The sequence below is a fragment of the Nematolebias whitei genome, chromosome 21 (assembly GCF_014905685.2).
Source record: "Nematolebias whitei isolate Nwh7 chromosome 21, NemWhi1, whole genome shotgun sequence".
Classification (NCBI taxonomy): domain Eukaryota; kingdom Metazoa; phylum Chordata; class Actinopteri; order Cyprinodontiformes; family Rivulidae; genus Nematolebias; species Nematolebias whitei.
Genome location: NC_056518.1, coordinates 27,016,914 through 27,032,133, shown reverse-complemented (window position 1 = coordinate 27,032,133; position 15,220 = coordinate 27,016,914). Strand labels below are relative to the sequence as shown.

Below are 15,220 nucleotides of genomic sequence, written 5' to 3'. Positions count from 1 at the left end.
GGGGGGAGTGGTGGCGCAGAGGTTAGAAGATGGGCTTGTGATCGGAAAGTCGTAGGTTCACCTCCCGGTACCGTCAACATCAAAATGTGGGTGGAAAAGGTGAAACACTCACACCTCCCTCCACCCTCATTCGCCCCACCCTGGGCCCCTGAGCAAGGCCCTTAACCCCCACCATGTGCTCCCTAAACAGGTCTCTCTTGAAAATGAGTTCTCGTGGCTCAATGAGACTACCTGGATAAATAAAGGCTAAATGAAAAAATGAAAAATATATATATATATATATATATATAAATGAAAAGCATAACAAAACTCCTGAAATTCAGCTATGCCTTTAGATATTGGTGTGCCACCCCAAAATTTACAATGGCCCCCATATGTCCACCCCATAGAAAACTTTCTGGAGTAGCACATGGCTGCAACCTTTACAGTATAATTGAGTCAGATGCAGAAGATAACAAAGGAAGAGTAAATCTGGCCCAGAACCTGACTTGCATGGTTCAGATGGGGAGCACAAGAGAAACTGTGAGCACTCAGACGTCAATCACTGTGCAGGTTGGTGCTGCACATATAAAACATGCTGCAGAGCAGCAACTCATAAATAAACATATTTCATCACAGTTATGCAGTTTGAGCTTTAATTACACATACTAATGACTTGACTTTATTTCTCACCAATTTAAGGCTTGTCTGTATCAAATTAAACAAATCAGTATTTCAAGGTTTCATCATTTGAGGGGTCTGCAGTGATGTCTCTGCAGAGCAAACACTGCCACCCTGCGGACAAGCGTGCACACTGCAAGGCTTTAAAGTTGCAAAACACCTCAGTGTCTCGTGTCAAAACCACGTGAGCACTGATACTACAAAGCCATCAGCAAGGTGTTGATGGCAGGTGCCTCGACATGTGGATTACATGGATATCAAGATATTTCTGCTGTTAACTCTGCACCGTGTCAAAGATGTACAGGTGAGACGGACCTGAAGTGTGGACGTTTTCCATCCTGCACAGACACAGAAATAGGTTTATTTGTGCGTTAACAAAGAAGTCGCCACACTGCACAAAAGAAAACGAACCCAAATTATTAACCCAATACAAATATCCAATAAAAATACAATACATTCACATGAAGTACATTAGGAAATGCATAGGAAAAGTTATCTAAGAAACAAATCTTTACTTCATCATAATCCCCTATCCTGAGCTGCATGTGGACAGGAATGACTCCCTTTTAACATGAAGAAACCTCCAGCAGAACCAGTACATGGATGGGCAGCCATCTGCATCGGCCAGCTGAGGTTTAAGAGGACAAAAGAGATGGACAAACCCAGAAGGATTGGTCCAGGTGTAGGGCCAGGATAAGCACAGCAATTATTGCATCATTGTACATGGATAGTGGAGTTCGTAAAGATATTTAAGAAAATATGGTCAGTTTGTCCTCCAGCAGCTCCTATAGCAGCTCAGGATACCCAAGCCGACTCCAGCTATAGGATTTATCAAAAAGGAAGTCTAGTCTTAAAACTAGACAAGGTGTCAGCCTCATGGAGAAAAACTGGAAGTTGGTTCCACTAAAGAGCCTGATAATTGAACGCTCTGCCTCCCATTCCGCTTCTAGAACCTCTAGGAACCACAAGTAAACCTGCAGTTTTGAGTCTACCCAGATAATGTAGAATTACAATAGTTCAGCCTGGAAATGGCAAATGCATGAAGCAGTTTTTTTCTAAATTGTTTTTGTGATGAGTTGTTTCTAATTTTAGGCATACTGTTCAGATGGAAGAAAGTAGCCCTGATAACATTTTTAATATGGGAGTTATTATTGTACTGGTCAAAATTATTTATGTATTTATTATTAGTTTAATTGAAAGGGACAATGCACACAAACGGAACAGAACAAGTCTGACGCGTTAAAATACGTACATTTTATCAATCAAAATACAGTAAGAATACATATGTATTCATGCATACATATTCATGAAATCAACACCCAAATTCATATAATAAAAACTATACATTAAAATACAAACAATTAAAACATCTAGGTACAATAAAAATACAAAACATTTTCCACTCTACAAGTTCCAAAATAACCTTGCAACCTTAAAATTTAGATTAATATCCTTGCACATCCTCAAGATCTCCCCATCCTTGACATTCAGCTAACACACTAAATAATTGTAAAAATAATACTAACTCACTACATGCTCCCACAAAGATGTTCTCATCCATATGAGTATTAAAAATGATCATCTTTGATTTTCCTTTAGCCAAGATTTAGTCATGTAAACAATTATTGTTAGTTCAGGTGTAGCTTTGACATGTGGGGGCAGTAAGTTCCATAATGTTGTGCTTTTATAGTGAAAAGAGTTCTGAGCAAACGAGGGTCTACATAAGGGAGTTCTGCTCTAATGATCCTTAACACTTAGTCTTTACATTCAAACTGGAGGCCAAATTAATGCCATCAAGATGATGTGAAAGGCTGCAGAGTTGGTTCCTCAGATAATACAAACAACAACCTCCATCTTGTCTAAAACAGAAAATGAAGTCACCCGTTAAACTGAGAACTGGTGCCCAGATGATGCTCGTCATGTTGGACCACAGGTCGTTTCAGTGAGTCCAGCGTTCTTCTATCGGTTCGTCTCGTCAGAATTCTAAGAGATAACGGTGAAATCTATACCGGTTGGCAATCTGGGCAGGTAATTTCAAGCCTCAGTCATACTGTGTAACGGTGCTCACACACTGATAAGGGTGTGTGTGTGTAATGATGTGTGAAGCCTGGTCAAGGAGATAATGCAGTGATGGATTTCTTTCGTCTGACCACTGTCAAACATTTTCCCCTCACCACTGTTGCTCCATATTTCCACGTGTGTTTGCGTACACGCATGTTCTAGCACCTATTGGGGTATTCCTCGGTCTGCTATCAGTCTGTGCTCGTGCTTCATTCTCGTGTTAACCTGCAGCCGCCATCTGCAGCGCCCTGATAAAGCTCCCTTTGCATGTTGAAAGGCCCTTTTGCTATTATTGTTCAGAGGTGGCAGGAATCTGAAAGTGACTTGTCAAATTGTCAGCTACACCCTCCTCCGTTTTCTCTCCTCTCTCCTCCACTCCAGACTCAGTTTTTTTCTAAATGATTTATGACATCTTTTATCAGCAAATGTGCAGTAGAAGCAAATGTGCACAGCATCCACACCAGTAGCTCGTCTGCATCCTTTGTCTCCTGCTCACTCTCCACTGAACAGATGTTTTCTGAAATGATGCTGCAATTTTCAAGCTAAAATCTTTATTTTGTTGAGGATTATTTTGTAGTGCACCTTCATTTGCCTCTGGTATTTTATTTATGTCAATCTGGCTACTGCAGTAATCAAATATTTCTCTAGGGATAATTAGTCATCTATTTTTTTCTTATTTTAGTACGAGTTTGCTTCTTTTATTCTAAAACTTAAATCAAAGGCTTGAATTACTGGTATTCTGGTCAAATTTTGTAATTTACAATATGCATGAGTTCATGCCAAATAAGATCTTGAGAATGACTGTCAGCTACTACCACACTGAACTTTAGCACAATGATCGTAGACCTGGCTGAAGGGGAAGCCAGTAGGACCTGATGACATACCAGTGGAGGTTTGGAAATGTCTTGGAGAGATGGCAGTGAGGTTTTTGACTCAAATATTCAATAGTATATTTGAGGGTGATAAAACGTCTGAGGAATGGAGAAGAAGTGTGCTGGTGCTCATTTTTAAGAACAAGGGTGATAAAGAGTTGTAGCAACTGCAGGAGAATTAAGTTGATGAGCCACACAATGAAGATCTGGCAGAGAGTTGTGGAAGCTAGACTTAAATGAGAGGTGACTGAGCAGTAGTATGGTTTCATGCCAATAAAGAGCACCGCATACACCATCTTTGCTTTGAAGATGCTGATGGGGAAATACAGAGGGGGTCAAAAAGAACTCCATTGTGTCTTTGTGGGTGTGGTATTGCATGAGGAAATCTGGAGTGGCAGAGAAGTGTGTTAGACATGTATGAGGACAGCAGGACAGTGGTGTGATGTTCTATAGGAGTGACAGATGGCATCAAGGTGGAGGTGGGAGTGCATCAAGGATCGGCTCTGAGCCCCTTCTTGTTTGCTCTGGTGATGAACCGACTGACAGATGAGGTCAGGCAGGAATCCTCGTGGACTATGATGTTTGTAGATGACATTGTGATCTGTGATGAGAACAGGGAACAGGTGGAAGAGAACTTAGGGAGGTCGGGGAATGCACTTGAAAGAGGAGGAATGAAAGTCAGCCGTAGTAAAACAGAGTACATGTGTGAATGAGAGGGAGGCAGGTGGAACAGTGAGGATACACGGAGCAGAGGTCACAAAGATGCAGGACTTCAAGTACTTGGGGTCCACTGTCCAGGAAAATGGGGAGTGTGTTAAAAAGGTGAAGACGAGAGTCCAGGCAGGATGGAGTGGATGGAGAAAAGTTTCAGGAGTGATTTGCAACAAAAGAGTTTCTGCAAATGTCAAAGGAAAAGTTTACAAGACAGTGGTGAGACCAGCTCTGTTGTATGGTCTGGAGACAGAGACATGGACAAAAAGACAGAAGAAAGAACTGGAAGTGGCAGAAATGAAGATGTTGAGGTTCTTCTTAGGAGTGACAAGGATGGACAAGATTAGGAATGAGGTCATCAGAGGTACAGCACATGTTGAACAACTGGGAGATAAAGTTAGAGAGACCAGAATGAGATGGTTTGGACATGTCCAGAGGAGGGACAGTGGGTATACTGGTAGAAGGATGTTAGAAATGCAGCTGCCAGGAAAAAAAGACAAAGATGAGATTTATGGATGCAGTTAGAGAGGACATGGAGGTAGTTGGAGTGAAGACAGAGTGAGATGGAGGAGGATGACTTGCTGTGGCGTCCCCTGAAGAGGGAACAGCTGAAATAAGAAGAAGAAGAAGAAGAAGAAGAAGAAGATGGTAAACTTGGCTGAGTTATAAACGTTGTCTGCTAAGGTTGTTTAGCTGTAGCGGCCATCTTGAATAAGAATGACACGCAAACTTTAGCAAAAATATGATCGCCTTTAGGATCAGGCAATAAACAAGTTGTTTATTCATTAAATTTGAGTTTAGTTTTTATGCTCCACATTTTTAATTAACATAAAATTTATGTTTGTCTTGGCAAAACGAAGCTGAAAATGAACGCTTCAAATATGAGAATAAAGTTTTACAGATATAGAGCTAACATTTGTTGTGGTAGTAGATGGGTGTCATTTACAGCACCTACTCTGAGTATTAATACATCTGCAAGCTCTCTCAACATCACATAAATTCATATATGGCATAATCTAAAAGTTTTAACTAAAATAGGTGTAACTTCAAAATGTTTAATTATAGGAACTCTGTTATGAATGGTAGCGAGTGATTTGCATTCCTTCAAGGAATGCTGGAGCTTTTATTTAATTCAGTCTTTGGCTCTAAAATGAAAACATGCTGCTGACCCTGGACCGCATTCTGCTTCTGCAGAACTTGACGTTGCATCATCGGCTCAACGTTTCCAGCCTTGTCTCGGTGTGTTTTATCACCGTGCCACCATCGCTCTAATTTCAGCCACATCTAGCCTGATAATCCCACTTCTTCTGTCTGTTTTCCTAATCCTGATTTTTAAAATAGCTGAAGAATTTTGTGCTCAGTTAGAGCAGCTTGTATGAACTGTTTGAACAAGCACTATATCGACAGTAGCAAGGAAAGAAGAAGTGAGACAAAAGCAGGAGGAAAGAACACAAAGAAAGAGGGAGTGAAGAGGAAAAGACCATTTTCTGTTCACTCCCGGAGCACCTAGAGGGATGAGCTGATTTACTGTCAAATCTGCTGCTGGATTATTGATAATCCCAGCCAGGCTCCTCAATCTACCCGCTCAGGCGTCGCCGCAGTCTGCGACAGAACCGGGACCAGGAGCAGGGAGATTCATATAAAGCAGAAAGAAACAAATGGAGAGGGGGGTGTTTGTTCTATGGAAGCCCAAACACAGACAGTCACAGGGTGTTTCTCTGCCCCGAGAATTAGAGGAGGAAAAAAAAGGCCTTCAATTTTCCACTTGAGCAGATTTCAATTTACACACACATCCCCCTCCGTGACTCCATCTTTCTTTGTTACCGACAACATTTAGGCAGCTGTGATAAGAGATTCTGCTTCTCAATCATTTGTTTGCCATCGTTCACTCAAATGGGATACTGTCTGTTTGAAACCAGCTTCAGGAAAAAGATGTGAGTGGCAGATCAGACGTAACTGGGCTTCACTTTTAACAAAATATTTTGTTGGATTGAGCACCATTTAAAATCATTCAGTAACAAGAGAAATTGCATATCCTGCGAAAATGCTTTGTGAATGTTTATTGGAGAAGAACTTGCTGAAAAACAGCTGAAAATAGCTTCAAAACATGCTTAAATGTAGCTGGAATAGCAGAAGAAAGCAGAAAGGACACATATTTGCTGATTTAGCTTTAAATAAGCAGAAATGAGCACAAAATTAAGGAAATCAGCTAAAAAAAGCTCAAATTTGCACAAAATATCTAAAAAGTAGCTGTAAAGGCAGAAAGAAGCTTAACTCTGAGAAAGAAGTGGAAAGAGCTGAAATTAGCAAAAAAATGTGGAAATAGCTGAAAAAGTTAATATTTGCACAAAACGGCTAAATAGTAGCTGAAATAGCAAAAAAAAAACTAGCTGAAAAACAGGTGAAAGGAGCATAATAGGCAGAAATTTGCAGAAAGAAGTTAATTAGGCTGAACGTAGCAGAAATTATCAAGAAAAACTACAATTTATCAGAAAAATAGAAATTAGCTAAAAAATCTATAGATGGCTGAAAATGCATAGAACAAGCTGAAATTAACATGAGAAATCAGAAAGAATAGTTTGCCCATTTTGACTGAAAAAAGCAGAAATTAGAATAAAAATTTGAAATTATCTGGGGGGGAAAAAGCTTAAATTGGCCAAAAAACCTGCTGAAAAGTAGCTAAAAAAGCAGAAAGATGCTTAAATAACCAGGAGGTGGAGAGGGCACATTTTTTCTGAATTAGTCTGAAAGTTGAAATGATGTGGAATTAGCTGAAAAAGCTTAAATTAGCATAAAAACAGCTAAATAGTAGCTGAAAAATAACTGAAACTAGCAGAAAGAAGCTGAAAGGAGCACAATAACTGAAATTAGCAGAAAGAAGTTACATGAAGCACAAACATGTTGTATTTGGCAGAAAGAACCTGAAAGGAGCAGAAAACAGCTGAAATTAGTTGAAAGTAGCTAAAAAAACATGGTTAAAATTGCACAAGGAAGCTGAAAGAAGCCAAACTGGAACAGAATGTGAAAGGAGCAGAAAGAGGTTTTAAACAAATCTAAAGATCTGAAGGATGTAAAATGAGCTCAATTCATTTTCTGAGAGGAAAAAATTGCAGAAAAGGCTAAATGCTACAAAAAGCTAAAATTACACCGATACCAAAAGTCATAGCACCCTTCTGAACGAGCTGAACATTTTGATATGATCTGTTGAAATAGCTTAAAAAGTGAGGGACGAGAATCGCGCTGAAAAACGTGCAGAAGAAAAATGGATCACAAAAGTGTGAATGCTTCATAAACATTCACACAATAAGATTAAAAAAATTGTTTTGTAAAAAAAAAAAAAGACCAATATTTGGACATGTGACTCTAAACAATGTCATCATTTATATCAGATGGCAGCAATATCAATAAGAGTCAGGTGGGATGACAATCTTATTTCTTTAAAAACAAATAGGTGTGTGAGACACAACCCTTGTTTTTACCAGCCTGATGAAGTATTTGGAGAGTTTGTTCTGTCAAAGTGAAGGGAGCTGCTCTGTCAGTCTGAATCATATTAATCATTTTAGAGAGAATTATTCCAGCAGCAGGGAGACGGTGTGAAGTGGGTTTAAATCCGAGCCTACCTTTAAATAATCATCGAGTGAAACTCAGTGTAAGTACGTTCTCATCAGAGGTGATGCATCATCATAAGAAGACTGTCAGAGGCGAGGAGGGAGAACTGAGGGAGGGAGAGGAAAAGACGACTGCCCTTCATAATAAATCAATTAGAGGCCGTCGGCGCAGTCTTATCAGACTTTAGTTTGTTTGAATCTTTAGTTAAACATTGAGGCACTGAGGAATAACAGAGAAACTGCCTGTGTGATGGGAATATGCTGCACTTTTCTTAAAGTTTAGAGTTTACAGACCTGAAATCAGCAGTAACAGTATCTTATTATGGTACACTATTTCAAATGAGAAAACATTCAGTGTGAACAGATGCTGAGGTTTGAACTGGTTAAAGGGGTTATTATGACTTTTTCTCTTTTTGGCTTTACACAATGCTTAACTTTTGCAAATGTTAATGTATATTGTAGAGATTGGCAAAAGTTTTCTGAAGTAATCCCTAATCCACATGGTTCTATAGCTGTTGAGGAATATTCTTGATGCACATCTTAGATTCATGAAATTTTGCTTGAAGAGGGAGAAATCTAAATGTTCTTTCCATTTTTCATAGTGAACCATTTTTAAATCCATTCTGTAATTCCTGCGCGTTTGTTGTCAAACTGAGCATCTTTGATTTTCAAACACTCAGACTTTCATTGATTTAACTTCTTTAAAAATTCACCTGTTTTTCTTTTATTTCACTGTTTTCTCATAAACTGAACTTTTTAATTGTTGTGTAGCAAAGGAAGTAAACCAAACTACAACACAGTGGGACTGCTGTGTGCTGAAAAACAAAATTGATAAAAAAAAAGAAAAGAAAAAAAAAGGCTAAAATCTCCATGTAGCAAAGACTTGGCTACAAGCTAAAAGCTAATTAGTGGCAAAAAAGTAGCAGAACAGTAGATGAAATTACCATTTAAAGAAAAAAATGAAACACTAATTCTGAAGCAGGTAGGTAAACAAAAACAATGTTTATTAAGAAAGTGAAAAGATTGATATATGGGGAAAATATTTGTAAATAAAAACAAATGTAAATATTTTCAATAATATGAAAATGGTTGTATTAGCGTGGTGGTCAGTGCTACACACTTGTAATCCCAAGGTTGCCGGTTTGAGCCCAGGTTGCATCAGGAATGACATCCAGTGTGAAACATTGCCAACTTTTTCCTGTGAGTTCAATCGCTGTGGTGACCCCTGACGAAGGGAGTGGCTGAGATTGTTTTTATTGTTTTGAAAATTGTAAATGGAAATAAACCATAGCTCCCATCTTCTAACATGTTGATACAAAAAGGGCTAAAATAGCACAAAACCTGCAGAAGTAGTTTGATTGCAAAAACAAAGAAAGATAAATGAAAAGCCAACTCAGACAATAAAATTGATTAAATCAACTTAAAACCTATTTTGGAGTCAAACAGTTTTGAATTAATTACCTTTGAAACTTGTAGTTTATTTTTTCTGCAGCCCAATCTTCAATATGAATGTTTTTTTTGTTTTTTATGCAGACCAGCACTTGAGTGTTTTTTATTTCTCTTCTTCTTCAGAATCCAACAATGTTCAGTCAGGTCATCTGGAGAGTTCCTTTTTTAAGACATTTCGCCCTCCATCCGCAGGACTTCATCAGTCTGAGAAGTCTCAAACCAACTGTTTTCCCCACACCTAGAGTGGATGGTCCACCAACCAGTTGTACTGCTTAATGGGGAAAATGGTTTGTACGTTACTTTTCAGATTAATGAAGCCCTTCGGATGGAGGGGGTAACGTCTCTCAACAAAAAAAAAAAAAAGGAACTGTCCAGATGACCTGACTGAACATTGTTGGATTTCTTTACCTGGATTATTGAGCATGAACTTTGATGTCTTCTTCAGAATAATAACCTGAACTGAACTAACAGATTTTTACCACACAACATTTAAGAGTTCTTATTAAAGATCTCATTTTCATATATTAACCTCCCACTATATTTTAAAAACCCATTCAGTTACTTCAGCTTGAACCCATTTCTGGTTCCTGACCTGCTTGGTTCTCACCACAGCTCCTGAATGTTTGATTTACAATCTCAGTAAATAAAAGTCCTGCTATGATGATTAAAAATGTGGCCTTTTTGTAACAAAAAAGCAAAATATTATAAGATTAGATATTTTCTTCTATATTCTGAATTGATATCGAGGAGTTTTAACTGCATGTTTACTTTTACAGAAACGGTACAAAATAAATATGAGAACACTGGGTTTTATTGTTATAAACTTGAGTAATTTGGGAGGGGGTTAAACCACATATTGTCATTTTAATTGACACTGTGTCCATCCTCATACAGTCGCCTCAGTCTGAATAGACGAGCTGTTAATTAATAAGAGCGTGAATGGAAATTCATTTTCACAGATAGGCACCATATTCATCTGGAAAACGCTGATAATCCTCTTTATGTTTCTTTGTTTTATTGTTAAAATGTAAATGACAGTGACGTTGTTTTAATGTGCCGCGCGTATTGTTTGAGTTTTACATCTTTACTTAAAATAGAAGAATAACCAAAACCATCACTGTCTCATCCCAGGTGGTGTATAAGAACAACGACATCCGTCTGGAGTTGTCCCGGATGGCTCGAATTCTGGACCCGAAGATGAAGATTCAAGGCGAAGTTGCATACAAGTGTGAAAACGTGGCCACGCTGGACCCGATTTCCTTTGAGACCCCAGAGGCCTACATCAGTCTCCCCAAGTGGAACACCAAGCGGATGGGATCCATCTCCTTTGATTTCCTAACGACCGAGCCCAATGGACTCATCCTCTTCACTCACGGCAAACTACAGGAGCGCAAAGATGCAGCCCGGAGTCAGAAAAACACCAAGGTCAGCTCAGAACATTTCCCCTCTGCATTGATTAAGTGATGTCATCCTAATATCAGCAAACAAAAAGGAACAAGGAGTTCACTAACATCAATTATGTCTGGTCTTGGTCCTCGAAGGCCTCTATCCTGCATGTTTTACTTTACTTATAGCTTCAACAAATTTGAATCTATAGTTAAATTACCTCTTCAAGTTCTATAAAACATGCAGGATGGTGGCCCTGAAGACTAGGATTGGACACCCGTGTTTTAAGTTTCTCAGCTCCAACACATCTGACTTGATTCAATAGGTGATAAGCAGTCAACTGCAGAACACGAAGAGGTAATTCAACCACTGAATCAAGTGTTGTTGAGCAGAGAAACAAGTAAAACATAGAATAGTGCAACTCGGGGATCAAGATTGGACACCCCTGATCTAAACCATGCAGGAAGGTGGCCCACGAGGACCATGATTGGACACCCTGATCTAAAACATGCAGGAAGGTGGCCCACGAGGACCAATATTGGACACCACTGATCTAAAACATGCAGGATCGTGGCCCTCAAGACCATAATTGGACACCTGTTTTAGATGAATGTTTCAGCATCTATGTAAAAATAAATATTTACAGATGACTCTTAAAACACATTGATATGTCTGTTTTAGATAAAAAATGAAGACATTTCTCTTGGCCAGGTGGATTTCTTTGCAGTGGAGCTCTTGGATGGCAGCCTGTACCTCCTGCTGGATATGGGCTCAGGGACGATAAAGGTGAAAGCCACCCAGACAAAAGTAAATGATGGGGTCTGGTACCATGTGGACATCCAGAGAGATGGAAGATCAGGTCAGTGAAGCTACTTTCTTTTTTTACTTAGAGGAAAAACTTGTATAATTGATCAGCTAAGGATATTAAATATTTGTTTTTGAATTGATAAAGCCTTCCGTATGGGACGCAAAATTACTTCAGCTACAGGATAGAAGTCCAGTTTTTTAGTTAAAACAAATTGGATTAAATATATTATAAATCAATAATCTGAACTTCAGGTGGCTGGTCACCACACCTTCATTCCATTGCAGCTTCAGATTAGGACAGATGTTGGAGAAGGAGTCATCATGAGTGCTATGGTCTGTGTTTAAGTGTGACCAAGTGTGTGATAAAGTTAAATATGATGAAAGGCCTTTCTTACTCTTCTCAGGTCAGGTCATGTCATTTTCATTTTATTGCACATTTAAAACAACAGGCGTTGACCAAAGTGATTTACAGTTCAACCAAAAAGTTGCATCAAGATGCATCTAAACCAACGTACGGAGTGTGTCCTAGTGAAAGGTAATAAAAGACCACTTTTTCAGGGTCTTTCACAGGGAGATATGGCTTCACATTGGCAATGAGTGTAAACTGGGATAAAAAATAAAAAAAAAACATTGTTCCATTGGAAAAAGTAGTAAAAATACAAGCCAAATTCCAGACAGTAAGAGAGACTGTATGGAGCTTGTATGAAGTGTCCTTTATGGAGATGCCGGTAGGAAGTCAGGCATAGGTTTTCAGAATAAAGTCTTGTTGAAATAAACTGTTTTTGAAAGTTTTAACCCTTCAGGCACCTTTAAAATGACTATGCACTTTATACCTTTGGGCCCAAAATGGTCTCGCTCATAAAAGTCTAATAAAAATGTCATGTGTATGTATATTGTTTTACATCCACTGCATCAAATCTCTTCAACAACTTCAGACCTAATGGCAGATATGTTTTTGATTTTTCTTTTTTTAAATTTTTATACAAGTTTTAGGCCAAGTTTCATACAATTGTCTTTAACAGATCAATATATTGAGAATCAAAAATGGCAAATAAGCAGAATGTACATGTTTGGTCCCTTAAGGTGCTTTGAGGGTTTAGCACCATATCTCCTTGCTTTAACCCACTTTTTATGACATTGTCAACCCTGTTAGATACTTCTGTTAGGAACAGCTGAGACACTGTTGATCCTAAAATCCTTCATTTGACTTGATACAGGTGCACATGGCAAGTGGAGTTCATGCAACACCCATAGACCTTTGTTCTTGTATTGTAAAGCCAGAGGTGCTGTGCAGGGCATGACCTCTTTCCTTTCCCTTTCTGCCTCAGGTACCATCTCGGTAAACAGCAGACGGACCCCGTTCACAGCCAGCGGCGAGAGCGAAATCCTGGACTTGGAAGGGGATATGTATTTGGGAGGCCTTCCAGTCGACCGCTCCAACCTCATCTTACCAACCGAACTCTGGACAGCAATGCTCAACTATGGCTATGTTGGCTGCATCCGAGACCTTTTCATCGATGGCCGGAGCAAGGACATCCGTCAGATTGCTGAGGCACAAAATGGCGCAGGCATCAAACCCTCGTGCAACAAACAACAGGGGAAGCAGTGCGAGAGCTACCCGTGCAAAAACCGTGGCATCTGCAAAGAAGGCTGGAATCGATTCATCTGTGACTGCACTGGTACTGGGTACTGGTCACGCACCTGTGAAAGAGGTAAATGTGTGTATTTGGATGTGCATGTTTTGGTGCAATTTAGAATGGATTATAAAATGGATATTATCTCCAAGGCAGAACCAGCAGAGTGTAAGGACTCAAAGACTGAAGCAGTCAGAAAGAAGCCGAGTGATAAAACAACTCGCAGGGAAGTTGGCCACCACAACTAGCTGAGCTTAAAACACAAAAAAGGCTGAAACTCAAAATATTTTAAAGATTTTGACATAAATGTTGATATGGAAGTAGCTGAGAATGATTTCTAATATAAATTTTGAGCACTTGTAAATTATGAAACATTTTTGACCTTTCGAGTTAATTCCATCTGTTAGCAAAATATCTCATGAATCACTGGGCTGATTTTAATGAAAGCTTCAGATAATAATCATCTACAACTCTTCCACATTTTAAGTCAATCCAATTCAAGATGACCAACACAGCTAATTGAAATTAACCCATCCAAGACTGGCTATAACTCAAATTTACAGATACTGAGCTAAAATTTGATCTGGTAGTAGTTGAGAATTGCATGCACTGCAGGGAATGACAAACATGACATCAGATTACACAAAATGTTAATTTAAAGGTTTGACCAAAACTGCTACAACTTCATTTCTTTGCATAAGATGATCTTAGTCTAAAACTGTGGCATTAAAGGGTTTGTCACCCAAACATTGATGTAAAGTTTAAACATGGGGACTGTCGCGATAAACAATAAATCAATTAATCATGATGAATGAAAATTATATACCTCATTTTCATTTACCAGCTTTATCGTTTCTTCGTGTCTCTGAAGACACGTCTCGACTCCGGTGCTCTTCACTGGCCCTTCCCTTTCTCTTTTCTCTTTAAAATCTAACCGTCTAAAATTGCGTTTTTGGATGGTTAAAAGCAGCTAAGCTGGGAAGCTAAGCTACAGTCTAAGCTAACAGGCCAACATCAGGAAAAAACTTCCCTCTTGTCAAAACTCCAAAAAGCCGCGGTTGAAACTCGTGCCTTTGTATAAAAAGTCGTTTTTATTTGCAAAAAGAAGCTGAGAACTTGTTTACTGATTTTTCCCATTTTTTCAAAGAGACACCTGCTCAACTATCCATCCTTTGGTTCAAACAATTGTTTACTGCCATCAGGTGGTCAAAAAATGTACTACATGCAAAACAAATCAACAATTCTACTAAAATTTGACAATTAAGTTTCAAACAATATTATCGTTTATCGCAATAATTTCTGAGACAATTAATCGCTCGGCAAAATTTGTTATTATGACAGGCTGTCTGAACCATTTTAGACATAGCATATTTTTTGGATTATAAGGCACACCGGTTTATTAGGCGCAATATCAATGAACAGGTCTGTTTTCATACTTAAGGCGCAATGGATTATAAGGCGCATTAAGCGAAACAAGTTCTATTTGACAGCCTTTTGAGTGCTGTGCACCACATAAAATTGATTTGAGGTCAGTAAGCACTATCAGGATTAATACATAAAGTGCACCGAATTATAAGACTCACTGTCGGCTTCTGAGAAAATAAAGCGTTTTAAGTGTGCCTTATAGTTCGAAAAATAGGGTAAGTTGGATCTATTAAAAGTTTTTGTGCTGTCAAACCTTCCCAGCCTCCTAACAAACGTTTCTTTGTTTCAACCTGGCAATCCCTTTGTAACAAATTGTTAGACATCAATGAAACAACATAAAAAAAGAATCTTGTTAATGAAAGTCAGACTGACGTATCACCCAGTATAAGGAATGGTTTTTCTCAGTGGTTTAAACTTACAACTGAAGGATTCAATACTGCTCCTTCTAAAACCCTCTTACTGATGCTGTAAGCACATGGATTACAGCGAGTTTCACCTGAGTAAAAGATGTTCGGCATCGCAACAACCTTCTGCCTCTTCATCATCTCACCGCCGAATGACTCTGCTGCTGAGCCGCCTGCAAACGTTGTCTTGAGAGAGATGTAAA

At 38.9% G+C, this 15,220-nt stretch overlaps 1 protein-coding gene across 1 annotated transcript in view; it reads left to right on the top strand.

The window, feature by feature from the left end:
- Window positions 1–15,220, top strand: part of nrxn3a (neurexin 3a) — a 151,822-nt gene that overhangs the window by 76,662 nt on the left and 59,940 nt on the right. Inside the window, exons 7-9 of the mRNA XM_037694706.1 lie at window positions 10,493–10,786; window positions 11,459–11,606; window positions 12,883–13,266. Of these exons, the coding sequence (XP_037550634.1) occupies window positions 10,493–10,786; window positions 11,459–11,606; window positions 12,883–13,266 (826 nt within the window). The remainder of the gene's footprint in view (window positions 1–10,492; window positions 10,787–11,458; window positions 11,607–12,882; window positions 13,267–15,220) is intronic.